Here is a 21,323-nt window from a genome sequence, read left to right as displayed (position 1 = left end):
GTGTATGATCAACACCAGAGTCACCAGGCCACAGCCACAGTGTCCACATATAAAAATAAAACAATGTAGCTACACAGTGTACTGCTTGTTGCTGCTGGTAGTGGGTAGAGTCATGGAGCGGCGGTGATCTATTTTGTTCCATTCTCTGTCAAAGGGTAAATCTATGGGGGAGTGACTCACCACGGGTGTTGCTGGAGAGGCGCTTGCGTTGGCTGGTGGAGGTGTTGTGAGGAAGCAGGGTGTTCTGCTGGTGGTTGCTGTCGATGGGGCTTGTGGCGATGATGTTGTCCTTGTATTTGTTCATTAGGGCCAGCTTGGTGTTGTCACTCACTGTGGAGAAGTGGGATATAATTACAAGCATGGGGAAATGAAAGCTGGGAGTAAACTAAAAGCTTTCTCTTTAAAATGAGAAAGCACCCGCTTGGAAAAACGTGTTGCTCTTGACTGGATGTAGGAGGTTTTAAAATCACAATGTAGCGAGCATAAAGTATAGTTCTGCTGAGAAAATACATCCAGCATGTTGTTTACTGGGGGAGAAATCAAACAGCTAAAATTAAAGAGTGAGAAAAGCTGGCATGAAATTAAAACTCATTAAGGGAATATACAGAAGGCATTTAAGTCTCGGAGGATGAAATTATCTATTTTGGTAAATATTAAGAGATGAAGTTCCAGGGAGACCATAAAAAATATTATTGTAGAACATGATTTCAGTGACACAATCCATAAAAGAATAATTCACCTCAGAAAATGTGATTTTTGTGTCAATTAGTCACTCCACACACATTTTTAGCCGTGTTACCTGCATGGCTTTAGGAATGGCAATATTAATCTGTCAGTCAGTCCCCAGAGGATGAATCTTCTAACTGCAGACCTAACATCTGGGGACCCCAGGTCTGCGGGCCAATTGGAAGAGACCAGGGTCCCCAGACACAAGGGAGGTCTGTGTGAAAACAAATAGCCGCTACTTTTAGGGTTCATATAACTCCTTTTGGCTCAGAATGAGATGCTAACAGTATCTTCTGTTTAAAAAAATCTGCTACACATTACAAGAAACGCTAAGTAAACACTACTTAAAGTCTTGACAGAGAAACGGGATTGCTAATTGAAGTGACCCATCTAATGACTGGGGTTCCCACATAGACTAGGGCTGTGAATTGGCAAGAAACTGGCCATACGATACATATCATGATACATACACTTTATTCGTTATTTCATTTTTTGAATCAAATTTTTAGGTAAATGGTCATATTATAAACACACCACCATATGCGTAAAATAAATATAAAAGGTTGAAACAAGTTTACTTGTTATGCAACCTGCATTTATATTTATCACAGTCCCTGTCACATCAAACATCACAGGCCTGAGTTCACATTTACAACACTGCTATATAGCGGTTGTGGGTTCAAACACAAATTTCTAATCAAATACAATATCACAAAACAAAATATCGTGCTACTCAAGTGTATCAATATTTTCTGACACCCCTAACCAATACTGCATTAGTACAGTATAGTGAAGCAATATAGATGTGTAACATTTGTATTTCACTTGTTTATGTATTCATAAGTATTCCATTATTCTAAGACAAAAGGTCAGGACAGCCAAAAGATATTTACTGAAATCTTTGTTATTATAGTCCAAATTTCCAATGACATTTTCTGAGTGACCTCTCCAGTTGTTTATATTGTTCAGTATTCTATGCATGGCCTGGTATCTGCTTTTTCTATTTCTCCAGTCCATTGCATTAACAATTTTAAATGCATAATGCACAGGATTACTGCCTTTCCATCACCTCTGGGGTGGGGTTGTTTGGGTTTTATAAGAGAACACCGTGTGAGAGTGCCGTCACCATAACGGATCTCTTGATGAATCCGAGCAGTGAATGTGCTGCTAATTGAAATTCAGAGGGTATATCTGCATCTAAACTTCTCCACTTTATAGAGTAATTCACATGGAAGTGGTTTTCAACTCCAGCGTCCACTGATTATGAAAAATAGATCTTCTAAAACACGTTCTCGGCAGGAACGTAAACCTTTGGGTTGTTTCAAGTGTGAGGAATAAACTCTTTGAAAGAATACCTGCAGTTTGATTATAGTTATACCGCATCAGTCACAAAACTAATGTTCTTACACTGATTATGAAAACAGCTGAACAAGTGCCTCATTTGTTTTTGCTGTCTCTTCTTTTACATTGATAAAGCGTTTGAAGCCTTCATGTTTGTGAAACTCAAATATCCATCCTCTATCGTTTGGTCTACATTTATTCCGATGATAACTTCCCACCTATATGAGAAAATAACACATGTTAAGGTATTTAATTAAAAATCCAATTAGCTTTGGTTTCATGCTGACTATTTCAATTATTATAACTGTGTTAATGTAATTATATTGTTCCCTGCTCAAAAAGCCATCTATCTTTAATGCATATATATCCTCCTCAGTACTAGCAAATGTCACCTTTTTGACATACTGTCTGATTACTTTGCTTTTATAAAAATGTATGGCTGTGGAAGAGGAAAACAATAAGGCTATTAATGAGATAACTGAAAGAATCTAGTTAGTTTGTAATTTAAAATGATTAGAAAAATGTCATAAACACAACAGAAGAAGCCCATAAGTCCCCTAGTATCCCAACCTAGTTTATTATTATTATTATTATTATTATTATTATTATTATTATTATTATTGATTAAATAAACGTTATGTTGACAATGCATTATTTAACAATATTACTATGTAAACATATCTTAGATTAATAGTACAGAGGTGGTTAGGATATGAACAACCATAGACCATTATTGGTACCGTCTCAGGCCAGCAGAACTACCACTGACACATAAAGTTGTTTTGATGAACAAAAAAAGTAAAACGTTTTTTATTCACACATCCAGTAGACACAATGCAACAATATACGCATTTGGAGTTACAGTGGGTACAGAAAGTATTCAGACCCCTTAAAAATGTTCACTCTTTGTTTCATTGCAGCCATTTGCTAAAATCAAAAAAGTTCATTTTATTTCTCATTAATGTACACTCAGCACCCCATCTTGACAGAAAAAAACAGAAATGTAGAAATTTTTGCAAATTTATTAAAAAAGAAAAACTGAAATATCACATGGTCATAAGTATGAATGAAACAAATGGTGAAAAATTTAAAAGGGGTCTTTGTTCTCGCTACCGCCGATCCCTCTCTTCATTCACACTCTAGCTCTCTTAACCACCGCTGCTCTCCCTCTCACTCGTTGAGGAGCCTACACTTTAGGCCTTTAAGGCTGTTTGCTGTTGTCTTTTCTGACCTGTCTGTTTGTGTGTCAGTCAACTTACCAGGGGTGAGGTCCATATTATTCTTGTCATTACAGCCCTGGAGGGAGTCCAGGGTACGGGTGACCTGGCTGGCAAACTCCTCACCACCATTCATACACTCCCGCTGCAGATGGTGACGCAGGTCGGTAATGTCGTACTCATACCTGGGCATGAGGGAGAAATCAATTAGTGTTATATTATCTGGATTTATTTAAATTAGAATAAATATCACAAGCGGGAAATGTGCTTGATGAAGCAGCCAAGATTTCAAAGTGTGACAGGACTGCTGATAAGGTATGGTCTCTAAGGTATAAGTCTTACAATCGTAAAGCTCAAAACACAGTGCAGATTACTACAGTTAGAAATAAGTGTGCAGGCTGCATTATATCAGCTGCTCTCTAGGTAGTGAATTTCAAACAATTCTAACCTTGCTGCCAGTGTGAACTGTGGAATAATGAACCACATTCACATATCATTCGTCTCAGTTACACAAGCTGTTTACTTTCACTGCATGTGTTTATTTTTAGGGTGTGCTGCTTGTACCCATCCAGAATTGGTGTCTCCCGGATGCTGAGGGTGCCGCTGGAGTTCGGCCCCTGACCCCGGGAGTTTCTCAAGCTCTCCCGGGCCTGGCCTCCCATCAGCACTGAGGGGATGTAGTGGATCTCATTAGCTGCCTCGGCGCTAGCGCTCTTCTGGGGCTGAGGGATGCGGCGGCGTTTACACCAGCGCCTGCGGGTGTAGAGTATCAGGACCAGGCACAGGATGGACAGCAGAAGGGCGATCATCCCGCCCTAAGGGGAAGTGGGTGGCATTTGGAGCAGAGACAGAAAAAAAGGGGAGAGGAGAAAAAAGCAGAGAGAGAAAGAGAGAGTCAAAGGGGAGAACAGATTCAGAGAATCTTGCCAAGTAGAATACAGATCAAAGTCACAGCCGCGATGCCAACAGCACAATATGAAAAAGGTTGCAGATGCAATTTAGTGAATAACACCTACAGTGTTTTTAAATGACAGTAACTCTCATGCTACTGTGCGCTCATTTCACCTTGAGACAAAGTACAGGAAAGTTCAGAACATGGCTCTTGGCTCATTTCTAGTAATTTAAGGCCATGTGGGATGAGAGCAAGGGTCGGCAGCTGTGAACCGTATCCCCACTGAAAGTACTGAGGTCCATGCCCAGACTGCTAAAGCAATGCTTCCCATATTTTACTAATAATACATGCATTCAATATCACACTTGTGTCTGTATGATGAATGCCATGTGTAGCTAAAGCCAGCAGTCAATTAGCTTAGCTTAGCACACAGAAACGGGTAGCCCGGCTCTGTACAAAGGTAACACAAATTATTATTTTTTGTTTGTTTTTGGTTTTATTGCCATCTATATGCTGAATGATTGCTTGCCACACGCAGTAACATCCTGGAGTATTGAAAGGTCGGCGAGAGCTTTGAACACCATATAAAATACAATACACGATATTATTGTGTATCGCAATAAAAAAACACTCGGATAAGTATATCGTGGTTAATTTGCATTATCGGGATAATGGGGAATAATAATAGTCAATATACTCACATGAATGACTTGAAAAAGCTGTCTAGCTCACTAGCATACAATGCTGTATTGATTTCCTGATTTATTTATGAATTGCCACAAGGGGGAGCCCACGTCTCTCCAGTCATTCCAAAATCCTAAACCCGTCACCATGGCTAAAGGCTCGACTTGCCCATTGTATCCCCCACTTAAAAAATGTTCAACCGGATGTGTGGTCGTACTATGGATTGCAAACTAAAGAACGACAGAGAGATATGGTCCTACCTGTAATGCAAGAAAAATATTTGTTTCTTAACAAAATGAAAGAGAATCCTGTAAGATTTAGAGTATATTTTGATGATTATCGTGATAATATCATGAATCGCAATAATTATGGCCAGGGTAATCGTGGGGTATCATCGTAGGATGATGTAGGATATCAACATTTCTTTGAGCTTGATTACAGTGACAATTATTTACATTGCTCTAACAGGTGAAATGTCTGACTTCTGTGCAGATGGAACAGTTGTGTGCATTTTGCATTTCTATGACAAAACCACAACCTGTCATGTCACCAATATTAGCTGCTGCTCAACTGAATATTTAAACATGGTTTTAAATACGGTGATTTCAATGTTTACAGCTTTTTTCTACCATATTGACAAGGTCGAAAAAAAGGTTTATATAAGTAAGTCGATCTATGAACTCTGAGTCATAAGGAAAACAATTCTGCTCACAGCCTGTAGAAAAATGGGAGGGAGAAGTCGATTGTGACTTTGAATATCAACTCATATGTACTCCTGGAAGCGCTGATGCCAGATGACTGGGTCAGGTCACATGACCACTTTCATTTTACTCTTTTTTCTCTGACTTTAATGACTTATGAGCCGGTTTGTGGGATTCAGGGCTGCAGCTGCATCCACACCAGCACCTGTGGGCGTAGAGGATTGGGCACAGGCACAAGATGGACAGATGAAGGGCGTTGAGCCTGCCCTGAAGACAGGTTAGCAGGCGGGACAGAGACAGAATCAGACAGAAACCGGAGAGAAAGAGAGACAGCGAGAAGGAGAGAGTCAAAGAGAGAGCGGGAAAGGCGAGAGCAGAGTCAGAGAATCTTGCCAAGAAGCAGGATGAGGATCAAAGTCAAGGCAAATCAAAAGCACACAGCCCGTGGAAACACAGGGAAGAGAGACAGCGATTGTCAGCTGGAATATTAGACCATTTCTCCTCCGTGAATAAAGAGCATATTTCTGGACAGTTTCATTTAACCCATTTCTTTTATCTAATTCCATTATTTGCTTTTTTAAGGTTACTGAAACGACAATTTAGAGGAAGTGACAGGAAAGATAAGATAAAATGCTAAAATGATTCTAATTGGGCCCATCATGTTTCATGTACAGCGTGTGCAATTTACCACATCCTTGTACCTAATCTGATGCTAGGAGTGAAATCAAAATCAGTGCAATCTGGAAAATGTCAAAAATAGTTATGAAAATGTCAATCTGACAGCTCAAATAGGAGAAAGACAGCAGTGATTTACTACTGGAGACGGACCTTAAAAAAAGAGTGAATCCCTTCGAAAATATCATGCCCATTTAAAATTATAGCAAAAGAAGTGGATGAATTCTCCCTCCAGCAAGGTGCATACCGATGCTTCTGTCTTCTCTGCCCATACTGCACTTCCCCTCACACAGATCAATCCGGAATTTCAGTGATTTTCTCTTTTAATTGTCATTTGAGAGGTACAAGGCCAGTGCAAATCCCTGCAGTTAAATTATTATGAAAAGAAAAAGTCATCAAAAGATGCGAAACAAAAGTGTGTCCAAAACAACTGTAGAATAATAAGGTTTATGTGGAAACGTGGAATGAAAAAAAAACAAAACAATTAAAATGAAACTGTGTCAGTTCAGTCAAACAAGCAGAGTTATGGAAAGATAAGCAAAAATGATGAAATGAAAAATAGATTTTAATCAGTCATTTACATAAAAAATCCCTTTTCAAACATATTAGGAATTTGGAGGCTGAATAAAAATGAGGGTTTCACTTGCTCATATTAATTTAAATTGGCAAAAGTAGAGGCCTATCTGCATAAATTGTTTGCTTAATCTGCATAGTCAAGGACATTAACAAATGACACCATGATATGGGCCACTTATGCAGCAAATCTGCATGCACAGTGGTCAAAAGGGAGACCAGAGTAATTTGGTTTGTAATGATTAAATTTTCAGCACTTTGAAAGTCACTGATGAAGTCCCCCTTTCAAACTCAAATTAAACCGTCACTGTACACTAAATACAACATGTTACCTATAGGGCAAACTAGGGCCAAACTGAATTCGAGGATACTTTTATAAGGGCTTTAACTATATTTTAAGATGTTGTAAAACAATATGGAGGTAAGCCTTAAGTGTGTGTTTCATTAACACATACTTAATTCTAAAAGCTGCACTGATCCTTATTTTTGAATTAACAATGCAGCGAATGATAATAATGTCACATAAATATAAAGTGAAAGGAGTTGCTCAAAGTGACAAATGCATATTTTCACCATACTCTACATTTCCCCCTTAGCTCTACAATGCATTTTAGTGTCTTTCAGCATATTGTGTTGGTTTCATGGCCCGCAGCTATACTTCTGTGGTTTTGCCTCACCAGCATACAGTGGGCTTCAATAATACCATCTGACTAGCACCAAAAGCCATGAAGCAGATAAAGAGCCAGGTATTTATTTCAAGACCAAAACAGAGGTTGACGAGAGCAAATACTGGACGCGGACATTTGAGACGTTGCCAGAGACACAGTAAATGATTCCTAATGTTCCTTGTCTGTTTTATGTGTAAACATTCAATAGTTTGCTTACACGTCAGCTAGGAATGTAAAGATATATTGTGAGACAGTTAAATTGTGACACAAATATGTAAAGATTCAAATGGATGAGATGAAAAATGAATTGTGCTATCAATCATGGTATCAAGGTGCAAAGACATTAGTTTAACTTCACAAAAGGAAAAATGCATTGTTTTTTATAATATGATAAAGAAAATGTAAGAGAAAAATGGACACTGAGGACTATGAAGTTGGATGTTACACAGATTGTGATGAATACAAAATGTATGCATATTGTGTTCTTTATACTTTGACACTTTTTCTAATATTAGATTTAAAAAAACGCAATATATCACAATACATTGAATTGTAACCCCTGTATCGTGATACATATGTTATTGCCAAATTCTTGTCAATACACAGCCCTAGTGTATGTCAACATTCAACACTTTGTTTGGCTTAATAAATTGTACTGTACTGTAGTGTACTGTCACTTTATTATACAATCAATTGATTCAGTTACCAGTCCATAGTGGTAACTGTCCCCCATGACCCTGAAGTATAAGACATTAAGCCAACAGCCCCAAAGGATGGAAATCCAGGTATTACTGTCTCACTGTGTATGTAACTCCTGTTTTGAGTTGTAATTTGAAGAGACACTTAAAGCATGCAACCAACAGGGTCACAGTTCCATATGAGTGAAACACAATGCCACCTGTGTAGACATCTGCATTGATTAAAAGTGAGATTAACGACTGAAAAATGTGTCTGAAAAGCATCCATTGTAGACAGTCAAGTGGAAAGACAGAGGGACACTTTTCATTTTTTTGAAGTTCATGCTTCACTTTTTTCTTCTTGTCATTAATATGGTAAAATACATAGTTGAAGAATTTTCAAACTTGATGAATGAATATATAACGATTTCCCTACTGAAGTGCTGATTTAATGTCAAGTACCGCCGTTGTTTCTTTCCTCCCTGAGTAAACTAGAATAAGATGTCAAATGTCAAGTACTTGAAATGGTTCTCAATCAGATCTTCCTCGGTGACAAATGTAATTTAAACCCATCAACCTGCATTAGCGCCCATGCTTAGAGGGAGCTAATATAGACGACTTGGAAAAAATACTGTTTAATGTCAGGCATTACTTGGAATCAAAGTGAGGACTAAGTGGACTGTGTTCTCTTATGGAGCCAATAAAACCAAACCACACATCAAGGCATGCCAGCGCTCCAACCCATAATCCACTTACTAACGGATGAGGATGATGTTATAATGGCACCAGTGCGCCTTATGACTTACACTCCTGTCATGTAAGTCCTGAATGGAAGAGAGAAGACATGGCCTTTCTCCGTCTGACAGAGCAGGCATGGTATTAGAGCTGAGCTATCAATCTGTCACTTAGTATCTGGATGCGAGGCATTAAGACACAGGAAGGCAGAAAGATCTAGACTATCTGACAACTACAAGATAGCAAAAGGAAGTTTCTTGCTCAACTATCATAGCCAAAGGGCCACTGATTGGATACGATATCAAGCTGCACTATTACTGATGGAAATTGACAGTTTTCATACACTCAGTCCTCTCATGCATTTGTTATTAGGCCCTTTCCTGAGTCCAGGGTTAATGCTGTCAAAGAATAACATTTAATACCTACAATAAAATGAAACTTGGGTTGGGAGGATTATTAGCGACCGGCTTTATGATCCAGTGCTGATTTTGACATTGAACAAACCCTGACAAAGTCACAACCCTATTTCAACATTTCACACGTGTCACACGGGGGTTTCTCTTCTGGAAATTAGTATTAATGACAGAAATGGTTTGAATCATTTGACTCAATTTAGTGTATTTCATAAAAGCTAATATAGCATGAAGCATATGGTGAGAGGTTATTAATGTAAAACCACAAACGGCATTTGTCATGTAAACATTTATTCTCTTGGACTTAAATGAAGTCATGGTTGTACAGTAGAGTCAGATGTTTTAAGGAGTGGTGTTTTATAATAGTCACTATAATGTATGTAGAATGTTTTTCAATGAGATTATACTGTAGCATTTATCATATTATTCAGATTTCATACATTAGTGTTTGTTGAAAAATGAACAATGAAACACGGTGGTTTCAACATGGCAGAATTCACAGATGAGAACCCACTCCCACCCCCACTGTAGATCAAATCACTAGACGTGTTATTTATTTTGTTGAGTTATGTGTACTTACATTACCCAAATGTTTCCAACAGTGCTCGAACATAGAGACATCTGTCATTTTATTCTGGTTACTTTGCGTTTCCTTCTAATATAAATTGCTGTTTTTGCTGTGTCATTTCTTGTGATGCACAAATGGTCTTTAAATATGTAGGATGCCTAATTATTAATTATATTTCTAATCTGAGCACGGCGGGACCCTTTGTGCAGGAGTCAGTCAAGGGAACTTGGGATCCTGGTACAATTTTGCAATCGTGAGCATACTATAATATACAATGCAATACAATACAATACAATACAATACAATACAATACAATACAATAGGTGCCTGCTTTTGGCCCGTGGCCCACCATCAGATTTCAGTTTTGGCCCTTCAATGGAAAACGTTTGAGCACTCCTGCTCTAGCTGCTATAACTTCAGAGTAAACATGGGATACATCAGATACGTCAGAGAGGAAGGAAGGAAGTGGGAAACATTTATGGTTCTTACACTCATCCACATCAGTTACTGTCATTTAGAGTCACTTAAAATGATTACATAAAACCAGTGATGGGCATTAGTTAGGGTTACTTCTCTCAAAAGTAATGGAATTACTGCAGATGGTAAATGGACTGTACTTGTAAAGCACCTTTCTAGTCTTCTGACCACTCAAAGCGCTTTTACACTCCATGCCACATTCACCCGCTCTACCTCCTGAGCCCTATAAAGTAAAATAGTTACTAGGTGTAACTTTAGCGTTACTTTTAAATGTCTACTTTAATTCTCTTATTAATGCACGATGCTGTCAGCTATATTATTTTTCTTGACCAGACAAATTTATCTAGTTATGAATACTCCCGACCACCAGAGGGCAGGTACGAGTAGTAACTATCTTACCTAGTTGAAGCCTACACTTACTGTCTTGGTTAGTAGACCCACACAGATAAAAACATTAGCCTGACTTTGCTTCAGTAGTTAGTTAATCGAATTATTTGATTAACGGACTGATCTGTCTTGGACCACCACAAGGTTGGGTGACATTAGATCATAAACCAGAAAATCAACAGGATACGCTGATGTGCTACACTTTTCTGCTGTCTTCTGCAGCTGTCCACTGTTTCAGGTGAGACAAAAGTAACCAGCCCATTTAAATTTTAGTAGAAACATAATTACATTACAAGTTACCACCACAAGTAGTGGTATTACAGTAACACATGACTCTATAATGCCTTAATCCCAACACTGCTTAAAACACACTCAGTTTGATTGGTTTAGAATTTGTTTTTGCACCTTACATTGTTTTCTAGATAAGCACACGTTTAGTTTACATTGCTTTGTCAAATTGCCCGTTGGTTTAAAGAGTTGTTACTGTCATTTCTTTTTCCCTTTGAGTTACCTGGCTGCTGAGTTCCCTTCCTGGTCTGACAAAAGATTCGGTAGAGGGCGGAGCCTGGTTTTATGCAGAGGTCCAAACACATGGACCATACCAAGAGCTTTGACAGCATGGGGGGGGGTCATGTTGTCAGTTCATGTTTCTTTTTGTTGAGTTTGAATTATGTTCTGTCGTCCTCCCCTTTGTGTATTTATTGGTCTGATCAGCCAGTATATATGCTGCCCTCAGGCCTCATTCTGCTAGGTCTGTTAGGTGAGTTAATGTCTAGTTCAGGGAGCATTATAGTTGAGTAGAGTTATCGTCTATTGACCTCTTTTAAGGGCCCTAAAACTCAGTTGATTCAATTCAACCCATTTTCTTCAATCTTTTTTGGTAAACATACCCAACTTTTCTTGCCTTGACTGCTTGGTCCACGACAGCGACTAAAGGTAACGTGAATAAAACTTTAATTTACCTAGTCCATTAATATGATTTATGCCCGAGTCATGTCAGATCGATTTTCCTCAGCAATGTTGACTGTTTAATAGTGAAGACAGCAACTCCCATGATCCCACGCTATTTCACAACGTCATCAAATTACATCTTTTGTCATTGTTCTGACATGAGAGACCCCCCTAGTGGCAGAAAATGACATACTGTACATTTAAAGTTATACCAGCTGGACTTGTTGCATCCATGAAGGCAGCATGTTTTCTCTGCCACCATGTCCTTTTTGATACTTTATAAAATGTAAATATATGTTTGATAACCTTTTATATTCAATATTCTTATTTCCAATACAATTTTTAACTGTCAAATCTGCCAAACCTCAGAGAAGAAGAGAAAGAAAGGCAATGATCTTTGTTCACTGCAAGCAGGAAGCCACTTTCGATACTGAATGACATGGAAATCAAGAAAATGTATTTGTGGCTCAAATGCATCAACACGTCTAAAAAACACTGAGAAACAAGTGGGGGTAAAAATGAGCCAAAAAAACTACTTTTTTTTTATCAGAGATGTTTTAATGGGATTTACCTCAACAAGCTGCAACCCTCCCAAGGCATTGTGCTTTTACATTTACAGGGTTGTTTAGTAAATCTGACACTGATGGCGCATTGCTGTATTGTACCTCTTTTTTACAGGCATTTTTTTCCTACGAAAAATGATTTGTGCTGGTCAGGGGCAAAAAAATTACACAATAATGGAAAAAGTTTAAGAACCACTGTTCAAGATACTTATAAACATTTATTTGCTAATATCCAACCCTTAAGTAGTTCAGTTTAACCAAACTTTATATAGCATTTTCACAGTAGACCTGTAAAGTACAGCAGTAGTGTCTCAAAACTAATATATTTTACCCTGCAGTTCATATGGCTGCCACTCACTGCCTCTCTAGCTCAGGAGCACTAACACTGGCAACATTGACGTGCATAGCTATTGGCCATACTGCTATTTAGGTTTTGGAGTCACTGATGAAGTGCCCCTGTGACACGGTGAGACTGAGTATATGCCATTCCTGTTAACCTGTGATATTGTATCCACGGAGCAGCAGAACAGCTTGGCAGCGAAACTGCCTGAAAAGGTCCGTCCCCCAGCTGCTCTCTCCCTCCTCCACTGACCAAGAGAAGGTTACTTCTACAGGGGAAAGAAATAATGATCCCAGCTGTAATAGTGAGACTTTCTGCCATGTTTTAGCTGACATCAAAAAGGGCCCATAACACCGAGTAGGAGTCGAATGCAGGAAGCGCATACCATAATACATTTATATAGAAGTACCCATGCTGATCCAGGGTAGTAGTAGTAGTAGTAGTAGTAGTAGTAGTAGTAGTAGTAGTAGTAGTAGTAGTAGTAGTAGTAGTAGTAGTAGTAGTAGTAGTAGAGTAGAGTAGTAGTAGTAGTAGTAGTAGTAGTAGTAGTAGTAGTAGTAGTAGTAGTAGTAGTAGTAGGCCCAAATTAGCAAGAGATAATCGGGGGGGACAAGTTTATAAACTGGCAATTAGGTGCCAAGTGGGCCAAATGACAGGAAATCTAATCACTAATAACAACAATAGCTAACCAAGTGTTACTACATTACAAATGAGCACTGAGGTAAACAAGACCTCTGAGGCTCCCAGCTCTCAAAACACAGAGCTGCGGAATTAATGGTAATATATGGCTGGCAATCCTGCAGACCAAGGATGCAAAACATTACACCATTAATATAGCTAATTCTGACTTTTGATGTTTACGTAAAGTTCACTCCCCTTTGATACATATAGCAATACTGCAAGTGTGTCTAATATTCTAATCATTCTTGCAAACTGCAATACTTTATGTAATTATATTATTTGCAACTATGCAATATCGCATAATTATTCTTCAATACTACATACCATGGCATCATGATCTGCACACTCCAATAGCATCCACGTGGGATTTCCATGAGTTTTCCAATTATACCTCATTAATACCAATTATGTTTAGTGATTATGTCTTTCATGCTGGATTATACTTCCTCTTAAATTAAACTTTACTTGAATCAATGCGTTATTCTAGGTTTAGCTGGTTTTTGCATTATGTATGTGTATATATTCATTTTCTGAAACTCACTTGGCACTAATGTTTGTTGGTTCAAGCGACTATCATTCCCAAAGTTTCATCCGTGCAAATCCAAAACTCATTTTTACACTTGTTCAGGTGTGACTAATTCATTTGGTGGCAGTGAATGAGAGGTAGCAAATCATCCTGTTTCTACAAATACTCAGAAAATTAGAAATATACGGTAGAATGCAAGGAAAATAATAGCTTAGTTGTTCTGCATAAAACCTTATGATATTCAATTACTATTAGTGTTGGGGAATTGGGATGATTATTGAGTATGTGGGTTCAGATAAGGCAGAACGTCTTGTCCCGAGGAACAGAATGTCATTCAAATGCAAGAGATAATCAGACTTTCAATACATTTTGACTCCCTTGAAAGGAACCATCTTCACACACATTTGGACTAAGAGCTCTTAGACCATCTTTTACCGTCTTGTTCAAATCTCATTCTGAAAAATATGCTTGTTTTTGTGTTTTATAGAACCTTTCTCTGGCGTGGATTTAGAGAAATATTCAAAGGGTGGCATGGATGCTTTAAGGTGTGGCAGAAATACATGCTGATTTAATTGCAAACAATCACATACATAAATATTTGCATGAAAAAACCCTCAAATGAAGATATTTGAACTTAGAAACACTACATTATTGTGGCACATTAGTAAAGCATGGATAGAAATCTCTAAAGGTGGCATTAGAAATCAATTTGCATATCTATTTAGCAAATGTATTTTTCCAAATACAGGCTTACAAAACTTAGGACTGTGAGTTAAAATGTGGCTATGATAGATCATTAAACTATGTGTTAATTTCCATTATTTTAACACAATTTTTAAAAATGTATCTAAATGAATGTGTACTGAGTAGCACTACCTTGCAGACAGCGCCTGTACTGTGTTGAGGCTCTTCAGCCTAGCTGGTCTGGGACGCTTTCCCATCTCAAAATTTTTTTTTAAATTGGACAGCATTTGATGCCACTCTACAGGACCCGGGACTGCAAATCTAAAATGTTAATTCAGGATAAGATGAGATATGAGCAAAGACAGTGCTTTCAATCCCTATATTTAATGTGTTTATAATTTTCAATTATAATATCACAATCTTTTGCACCATTTATGTGTTGTGTATCAAGGTCTGATGAGTATGTTTATATTGTTAAAAGGGTCACTGAGGGTCCCATTTATTAATAATAATATATTATTATTAAAGATGGCAGCAGAGAGACCCTTTGTTCTTCAGTGGTGCAAGTGGCCAAGAAGGAAAATATTATCAGGTAGCTGTGAAGCAGCTAGAAAATGAAAAGAAGTGAAAGGCAACGTGGGTACTGACATAGCGGCCTCTGCATTTTGTCAGGGTTGCCTGCATATGAAATTAATTCAAGTCTATTTTTCATTTATCTTCCGGTATAAAGCCAGTGTGGTGTCCTATACATTTGCAAAGGGACAATAAACCAGCCAAGCAGCATGTAACATTTCTGATTTATTAAATGCATGCTGTCTGCTTTAAAAGACACTGCGCCTCTATAAAATCACAACACAGAGCGGAAATTATTTGATGCTGATGCCATATCAGGTCCGAGTGACTTTTCCTGTGTGCTCACTGAGACACAGCTTGAGGCGCAACACAGGCACAAGAGCACAAAGAGCCATTTTAACAGGAAAATCATACTGTACATCACAGATGTCATGGTTTGATAGTTTGGTCCCGAGACCTCTCAGTTTTCTCACACTACCCTGAACCTTGTAACAGCTACTTTTCAGTCGACTATGTTTGTCTAATATGGGCTCCATTACTGTAGATTGTCCAAGTTAAGATATATGAAAGATGGGAGTGCTGTGTGAGCAGTGGTGCAGTTTAGTTGGCTCAGCTAACAGAGAAGGTTCAATACTTCATCCTGTGAAAGAAAAGAAAACGGGAGCATCCGAGTTATAAAAAATACACTGCACGCTCACTCTTTAGTGAACCTTCGAAAAACCGTTAGATCTGCAAGTTTAAAGCTGCATTATTGTTAATGCAAACATGTTAGCAAACAAATGCTTATTTACACATCCAGCAGACAAAGAGCAACATTAGCATATTTCTGGAGTTGGCCACCTGACAGGATACAATATTCACTCTTCATTTAGCTCTTGGTCTCCACCAGCTCCAAACAAAGCTACCTGTCTCTTTAACTGCTGATACTTCAGCTGATGATTTCTCTAACTTTGTCTGTGTGCACTTGCAGGCTGTTAAACCAAAACAATGCGATGAAAGAGACTATGAGGGGAACTGCAGAGTTTGGTGCTAATTCTGTGTGTTTGTCGCTACACGCTAACATGGTTCCAATCCCACATCTTCTTATATGTTCAGCAATTTAAATACTGAATGGCCCTGAAAGCTATTTCAGCCAGTTGAAGAAACAACCGATCAGAGCTTTATAGGTGGGATTAACGTAGGTAGGAAATGAAAAATGGTGATAAAGTGTGGATGAGATTGACAGTCGTACAGGTTGTTATTCCACTTGAGGAAATAACTCTTAATCTTTATGACAAACTGCTGCTAGCGAGTGCTAATGCAACTTTGTTCAAATGAAAATTCCACCTAGCTATGAGCAACTTTCACATTGTCATTTGATAAAAAGATATTGATTAGTGCAGCTTTAATGTTAGAAAGTCTGTCTTTTATTCCTGCTAAAACAGTGATTTTCATTTTGCTGTTCTGTTTTGTTGAAGAACCATCCCATGGTGCTCTGTTGTCTGCATCAGAGATTCAGCAGCACTACAAACGGGCCGGGCACTCGGGCTGTGTGCCTTCCTCACAGCCCACGGGGAAGCTATGGATTGTTTTGTCTCGCTCTGCAGGCTTTTCAAAAACACGCCAAGCTGTGATGCTCAGAGAGCAGCTCTGGAGGCTGGGATTCAGCCGAGGCCACTGCTTTACAAGTGGTCAGGGCCGCATTGATTTAAGGTTTACGCGATCAATGCTATCAACGCGGGTTTTAGGAGGGTCACCACATGAATGTCGATATCCAACGAGCTGAGATGTGTCACAATGACCATCTCCTCCCATAAAATACCAGGCGCATGATACTGGTGTGTGTGAATGCTTGTAACTCTTTCTCATTAATTGTGAAATGAACTGTGGCACAACAGAAAATGCTTCCACTATAATGGCTGCAGACTCACACTGATGCAAAATGGAATGGCTTTCACAGTCTTTCAGGAACTAAACTAATTAAAAAGAGATTTTACACACAATGTTGACATTACACATGGACAAAAAATTAGACTTGATGGTTTTTTGAGGCTGGTTTGGCTATTCTTAGACTGAATGTTGCTATTTTTGGCAAATAAAATTGAAGGTTTTTACAATGTAGCCTATATTTCTCTACACTAGAAGTTTTAAAATAGAATTGATGAACCTGCCATAATAAGTGAAAGGTTGAATTCATAAAAAGAAAAAGAGCTAGTGAATTGCATGGCCATAAGAGATCAAAAGATCATAATGAAATCTGCTATATTAACACACAGAAGCTCAGAGCTCTGAGACGTGTGTGTGTGTGTATATATATATATGAATCTGACAGCTATCATTTCACAAAATAAAACGCTGTTGATGTATCTGTTTTTCAAATGCACACACATTCTCAGGTTTGCGAGGCCCAGAGGAAGCACGTTGAAACATAAACCCTGTTGGTCTCTGCCATGCTGGAGGTGTTTTTCTTCCCCCTATATCTGACTTTCATTTCTTCCTCCATCTGTTGTCAAAGCTTTAGAGAATTTGTGCTGGAGGAGCCAAACCCTAAGCAAACAAAAAGGTTTTAAATTAAATCTATATTTTATATTAACACAATAGTGCATAGTGTTGAAATGGGTATAGGTTGGCAATTTGTCATATTTTGCACATTCAGCTAACCATTCTTTTGTATATGTTCAGTAAATTGTATTTCTCAACATCTAAATGCTGTTCCAAAACTTCTCCTCACTGCAAAGAATTTCTGAAACTTTTATTTATTTTATGGTGGCCTATAAGTTGTCACAGGTATTATATGCAACTTCCCCGATGTTACTAAAACCCCAAATTTCCAGAATAATCCTTGAAGACATGATCTCAGCTCTCAGACCTCGTGTTTGTGTTTTTAGTTTACAGGTACACTCATTAGAAATGTTCCATTCATTACTTTGATACAACATAGCCTAATCAGGTCATCATAACATATTTGCTGTTGCAAATGTATTCATTCAGTAATAAACCAGGAGACAGGGCTGCACACATTTCTCAAAATGAATATGGTTTTAGTTTGAGCACTTCATTTGCCCTTCACAAATATATATATAAAAACCTAAAAAGTCAAACCTTGACACTACAGCCATCCCAAACCCTCCACCCTCTCAATACCCTACAACCAGTGAACACTCAGCTCTGGTGTTCCAGCGTTCATCTATCTCTCCGTCTGTCTAAACCAACACATTTCAGTTATTTTCAGACATCTTAAGAATGATTTATAAAATCTGACAATCATCAATAATGCAAAGAACTGTAGTTGCGTATGTAACTCTTGTCTTAACGTCTCTCTACCAGCCAGCACCGGTTATTATTTCACTCACTCACTTATGTGAATGTAAATAATGAACGGTAGAGGAAGCTGTAAATCTGGACTAAACACAACACTTTGAACTAACAAGAAGTAGAAATAGTATTTCTTCTGTAGTAAGTTTCACACCCACAATCCTTCATCCTCCATACTGTCCACACTGCTTACAATTGACTGCTGTATTTATATGTTGGGGTGCTCATAGCTCAGAGCCAGAGTGTGTTGCTGATTTTTTTATTTTAAAAATGTAGGTCAAGTGGACAAAATGACTAGATTTAGATTTAGAAAGTTATTTTGTGATGTACACCATAAAATTGGACCAGAATCAATAGATGGTGTAATAAAGTAAATTTACTAACTCTACTTTTTTTACTAACTAAAAAGTGTTTTCAGTGTTAAGTTAATCTTGAAACCTACAGTTTGTCTGCTGAAGTTCCATTTCAGGAATCACAAAGCAGACTAAAACAAAGGAGCAGCCTGGCAGTATTTGCTGCCGTTAACGTCAGACACCATACGGCTCTAACAGACTCGACTGCTCCTCACCTTTTGGGTTGAGTGGGCACAGTGAGGGGCTTTTTCACACTACTGATCCACAACAAACTTGTACCTCAAAGGCTTTCCACACAGCTGAGGTAAACTGAAACTGGCCATATTGCCCAAACTGCTCACCATCCAGCAAAACGGACAATGTCAGTAGTTATGTGGGCCACACCCGCCCTGGTAGAGAGTTGTGCCTTAAAACAAGATGATTTAATTTCTTTTTATCTCTTATTGTGTTAACTTTTTGTCATTGCATGTGTACTTTCTGGTTTCACTATGATGCTTGCAGAAATTAAAAAGTTGCTTTATGGCCTCTGAGGAAAAAAACAATAGAGCTAAAAGAGATTCACGAGGGGACAGAAACATCAAATCTAACCCCTAAGCTTGAAAAACCATATTAGGCTTTCATATAATGTAATTGACTTGGTTTGGTTTGGATACCTCCGTATTGTATGTTATGATTGGATTGATCCATTGAGGCCCTGTGGCAAAACAGCCACTGATTAAAATTTGAAAATTAAAAAGGGAGAATTGTGCATAGCAGTGATATACTGGAGCTTAAGAGTCTCAATAGATAAACCAATCATGCCACATTGAATATCTGATGCTGTTTTAGTGTTTTTTCTTTGTCTTTATTTGGCCCGGGTGTTGGGATTTTCTTTGTTGCTGTCTTTGCCCATACGGTTCAAGCTGAAGTCAGGGCCGTGTGTTTGAGCTGCGAGTGCCTTACCTGGTGTCGGTACAGACATACACAAAGTAAGTCATCTATTATGGATGACCAGACGCGGCCAGTGGAGGACACTGTGGTCACCTTGTTGGATGTGAATGCTTTGAACCCTGCATGAGGAAGCCTCTAACTTTTGAACACTCCACATTATAAATACTGGAGTATGACTGGAAATTACTCACTTCTTGGTTCATCTTCAGTGCTACAATTGGAATAAAATGACTGAACCTGGTAAGATTATAGCCTGGCGGAAGTAACCGACAAAAATCTCTCTTCTGGCCACAGACCCCAACTTTGGTTCAGTTGATTGAACCTGATTCCCCTTTAGGATCAGGCCCATAATAAGTCTGGCTGGTCTTCAAGCCTAAAAACGCTGAAGCCCCAACTCATCCATTAGGCATAAACTCATGGAGGGCAGGGTGGCCAGGCAATGAACTGTGGCAGATTAGACGTTCTGCTTCCTGGCTGAGCCGACCTAGACGGGATGCGCAGGCCTGGGACCATTTCAAGACCATTTCGTGTGTTTGATAAAAACATGGCAACACCGCTGTAAAACACAACCCATGAGATTGATAACGGAAAGGCATGCTGTTACTGGAATGTAGAATGTGGCAACTATTTTGATTATTGCTTAAGTTATTTTTAAAGGAATATGATTGAGCTGTAGCTGTACTTCAACACTTTATCCGTGCAATGAGAGATGATTACTTTCAGGTTTTACCTTGAAATAAAGGGTTAGTTTCACCTACACGCTTAGAAGGCTGAACTATATTCTAATGGTTGCAATCTGCAACTTCTCTGCTAGTCACCACTAAATCCTAAACACTGGTCCTTCAATTTGTTTACAATCTTGACCTGGTTTTAGGGGCAAAAGTTGACAATCACGGTTAGCTCCTCGGTTGTCAAACCAAAATGATGGTCCAAGATCGGCCTGTGAGACATGTCCACTTATGGCAAACAAAGACAGAAAACTAAAAATTCAGATCAGCAATCAGCAAGCAACATGAAATGGTGCAGGATACACTGGCTGCCCTTTTTAAATAAAGTTCAAGCAAAAAAACAAAACAAAACAAAACCTGGGACTCGGTGAGGCAAACTGATGACATGTATAGCCCTACGATTCACACCACATTTAATAAAATCTTGGTTTCATGTCAGACTGAGATACCAATTTTAGACTAGTTTAACTATAGTGAACTAGACCAGTATTATCCTTTGTTTCATCATGATTCCTCCCTGCTGGCTGTTGCGTAACTATATACCAGAAAGGTTTCCTAAGATGTTGCTGAGACCTAAAGCAATTAAGACATTCACAGCTGTATCCCACTGCTTTCTTCCACATGTCTCCCAGACTTCTACCTGTGCTAACTGCTGGTGTCCTGCAGTCTCCTGAGACATACAATGGAAAGAGGTCCAGTGACAGGTGTGTGCTTGAGCTAAAAAGCCTGTAAAGCAGCCTTCACAGGACCCTTTTTTGTACCCACAAGGAACTGAACAAGTGACACGGCTTTGGATTTATAGGTCGGGGCCTCCAGCCGGGTGGCAAGCTGCAGCGGGGCCTGGGCAGCACAGCGGCAACACCGCTTCCATCTGTTGTCACGGTCTGCTCATATCTGCATGCTAATCCTTCTCTACCCCACACCTTCATGAAAACACCCTTGTGGCAGCGCTGCCACCGCAGCTCT

The 21,323-nt window shown here is 38.8% G+C and overlaps 1 protein-coding gene across 8 annotated transcripts in view; it reads right to left on the bottom strand.

Annotated features, from left to right (window-relative positions):
• The window catches only part of astn1 (astrotactin 1), a 399,395-nt gene that overhangs the window by 307,809 nt on the left and 70,263 nt on the right, over positions 1-21,323 (bottom strand). For all 8 annotated transcript variants that reach the window (XM_051402015.1, XM_051402098.1, XM_051402178.1 and 5 more), the window contains exons 3-5: positions 3,849-4,099; positions 3,327-3,469; positions 181-330 (exon numbers count right to left, since the gene is read on the bottom strand). In XM_051402015.1, the coding sequence (XP_051257975.1) occupies positions 181-330; positions 3,327-3,469; positions 3,849-4,099 (544 nt within the window). The remainder of the gene's footprint in view (positions 1-180; positions 331-3,326; positions 3,470-3,848; positions 4,100-21,323) is intronic.

The sequence above is a fragment of the Dicentrarchus labrax genome, unplaced genomic scaffold (genome assembly GCF_905237075.1).
Source record: "Dicentrarchus labrax unplaced genomic scaffold, dlabrax2021, whole genome shotgun sequence".
Classification (NCBI taxonomy): domain Eukaryota; kingdom Metazoa; phylum Chordata; class Actinopteri; family Moronidae; genus Dicentrarchus; species Dicentrarchus labrax.
This window is presented reverse-complemented; position numbering and strand designations above follow the sequence as displayed.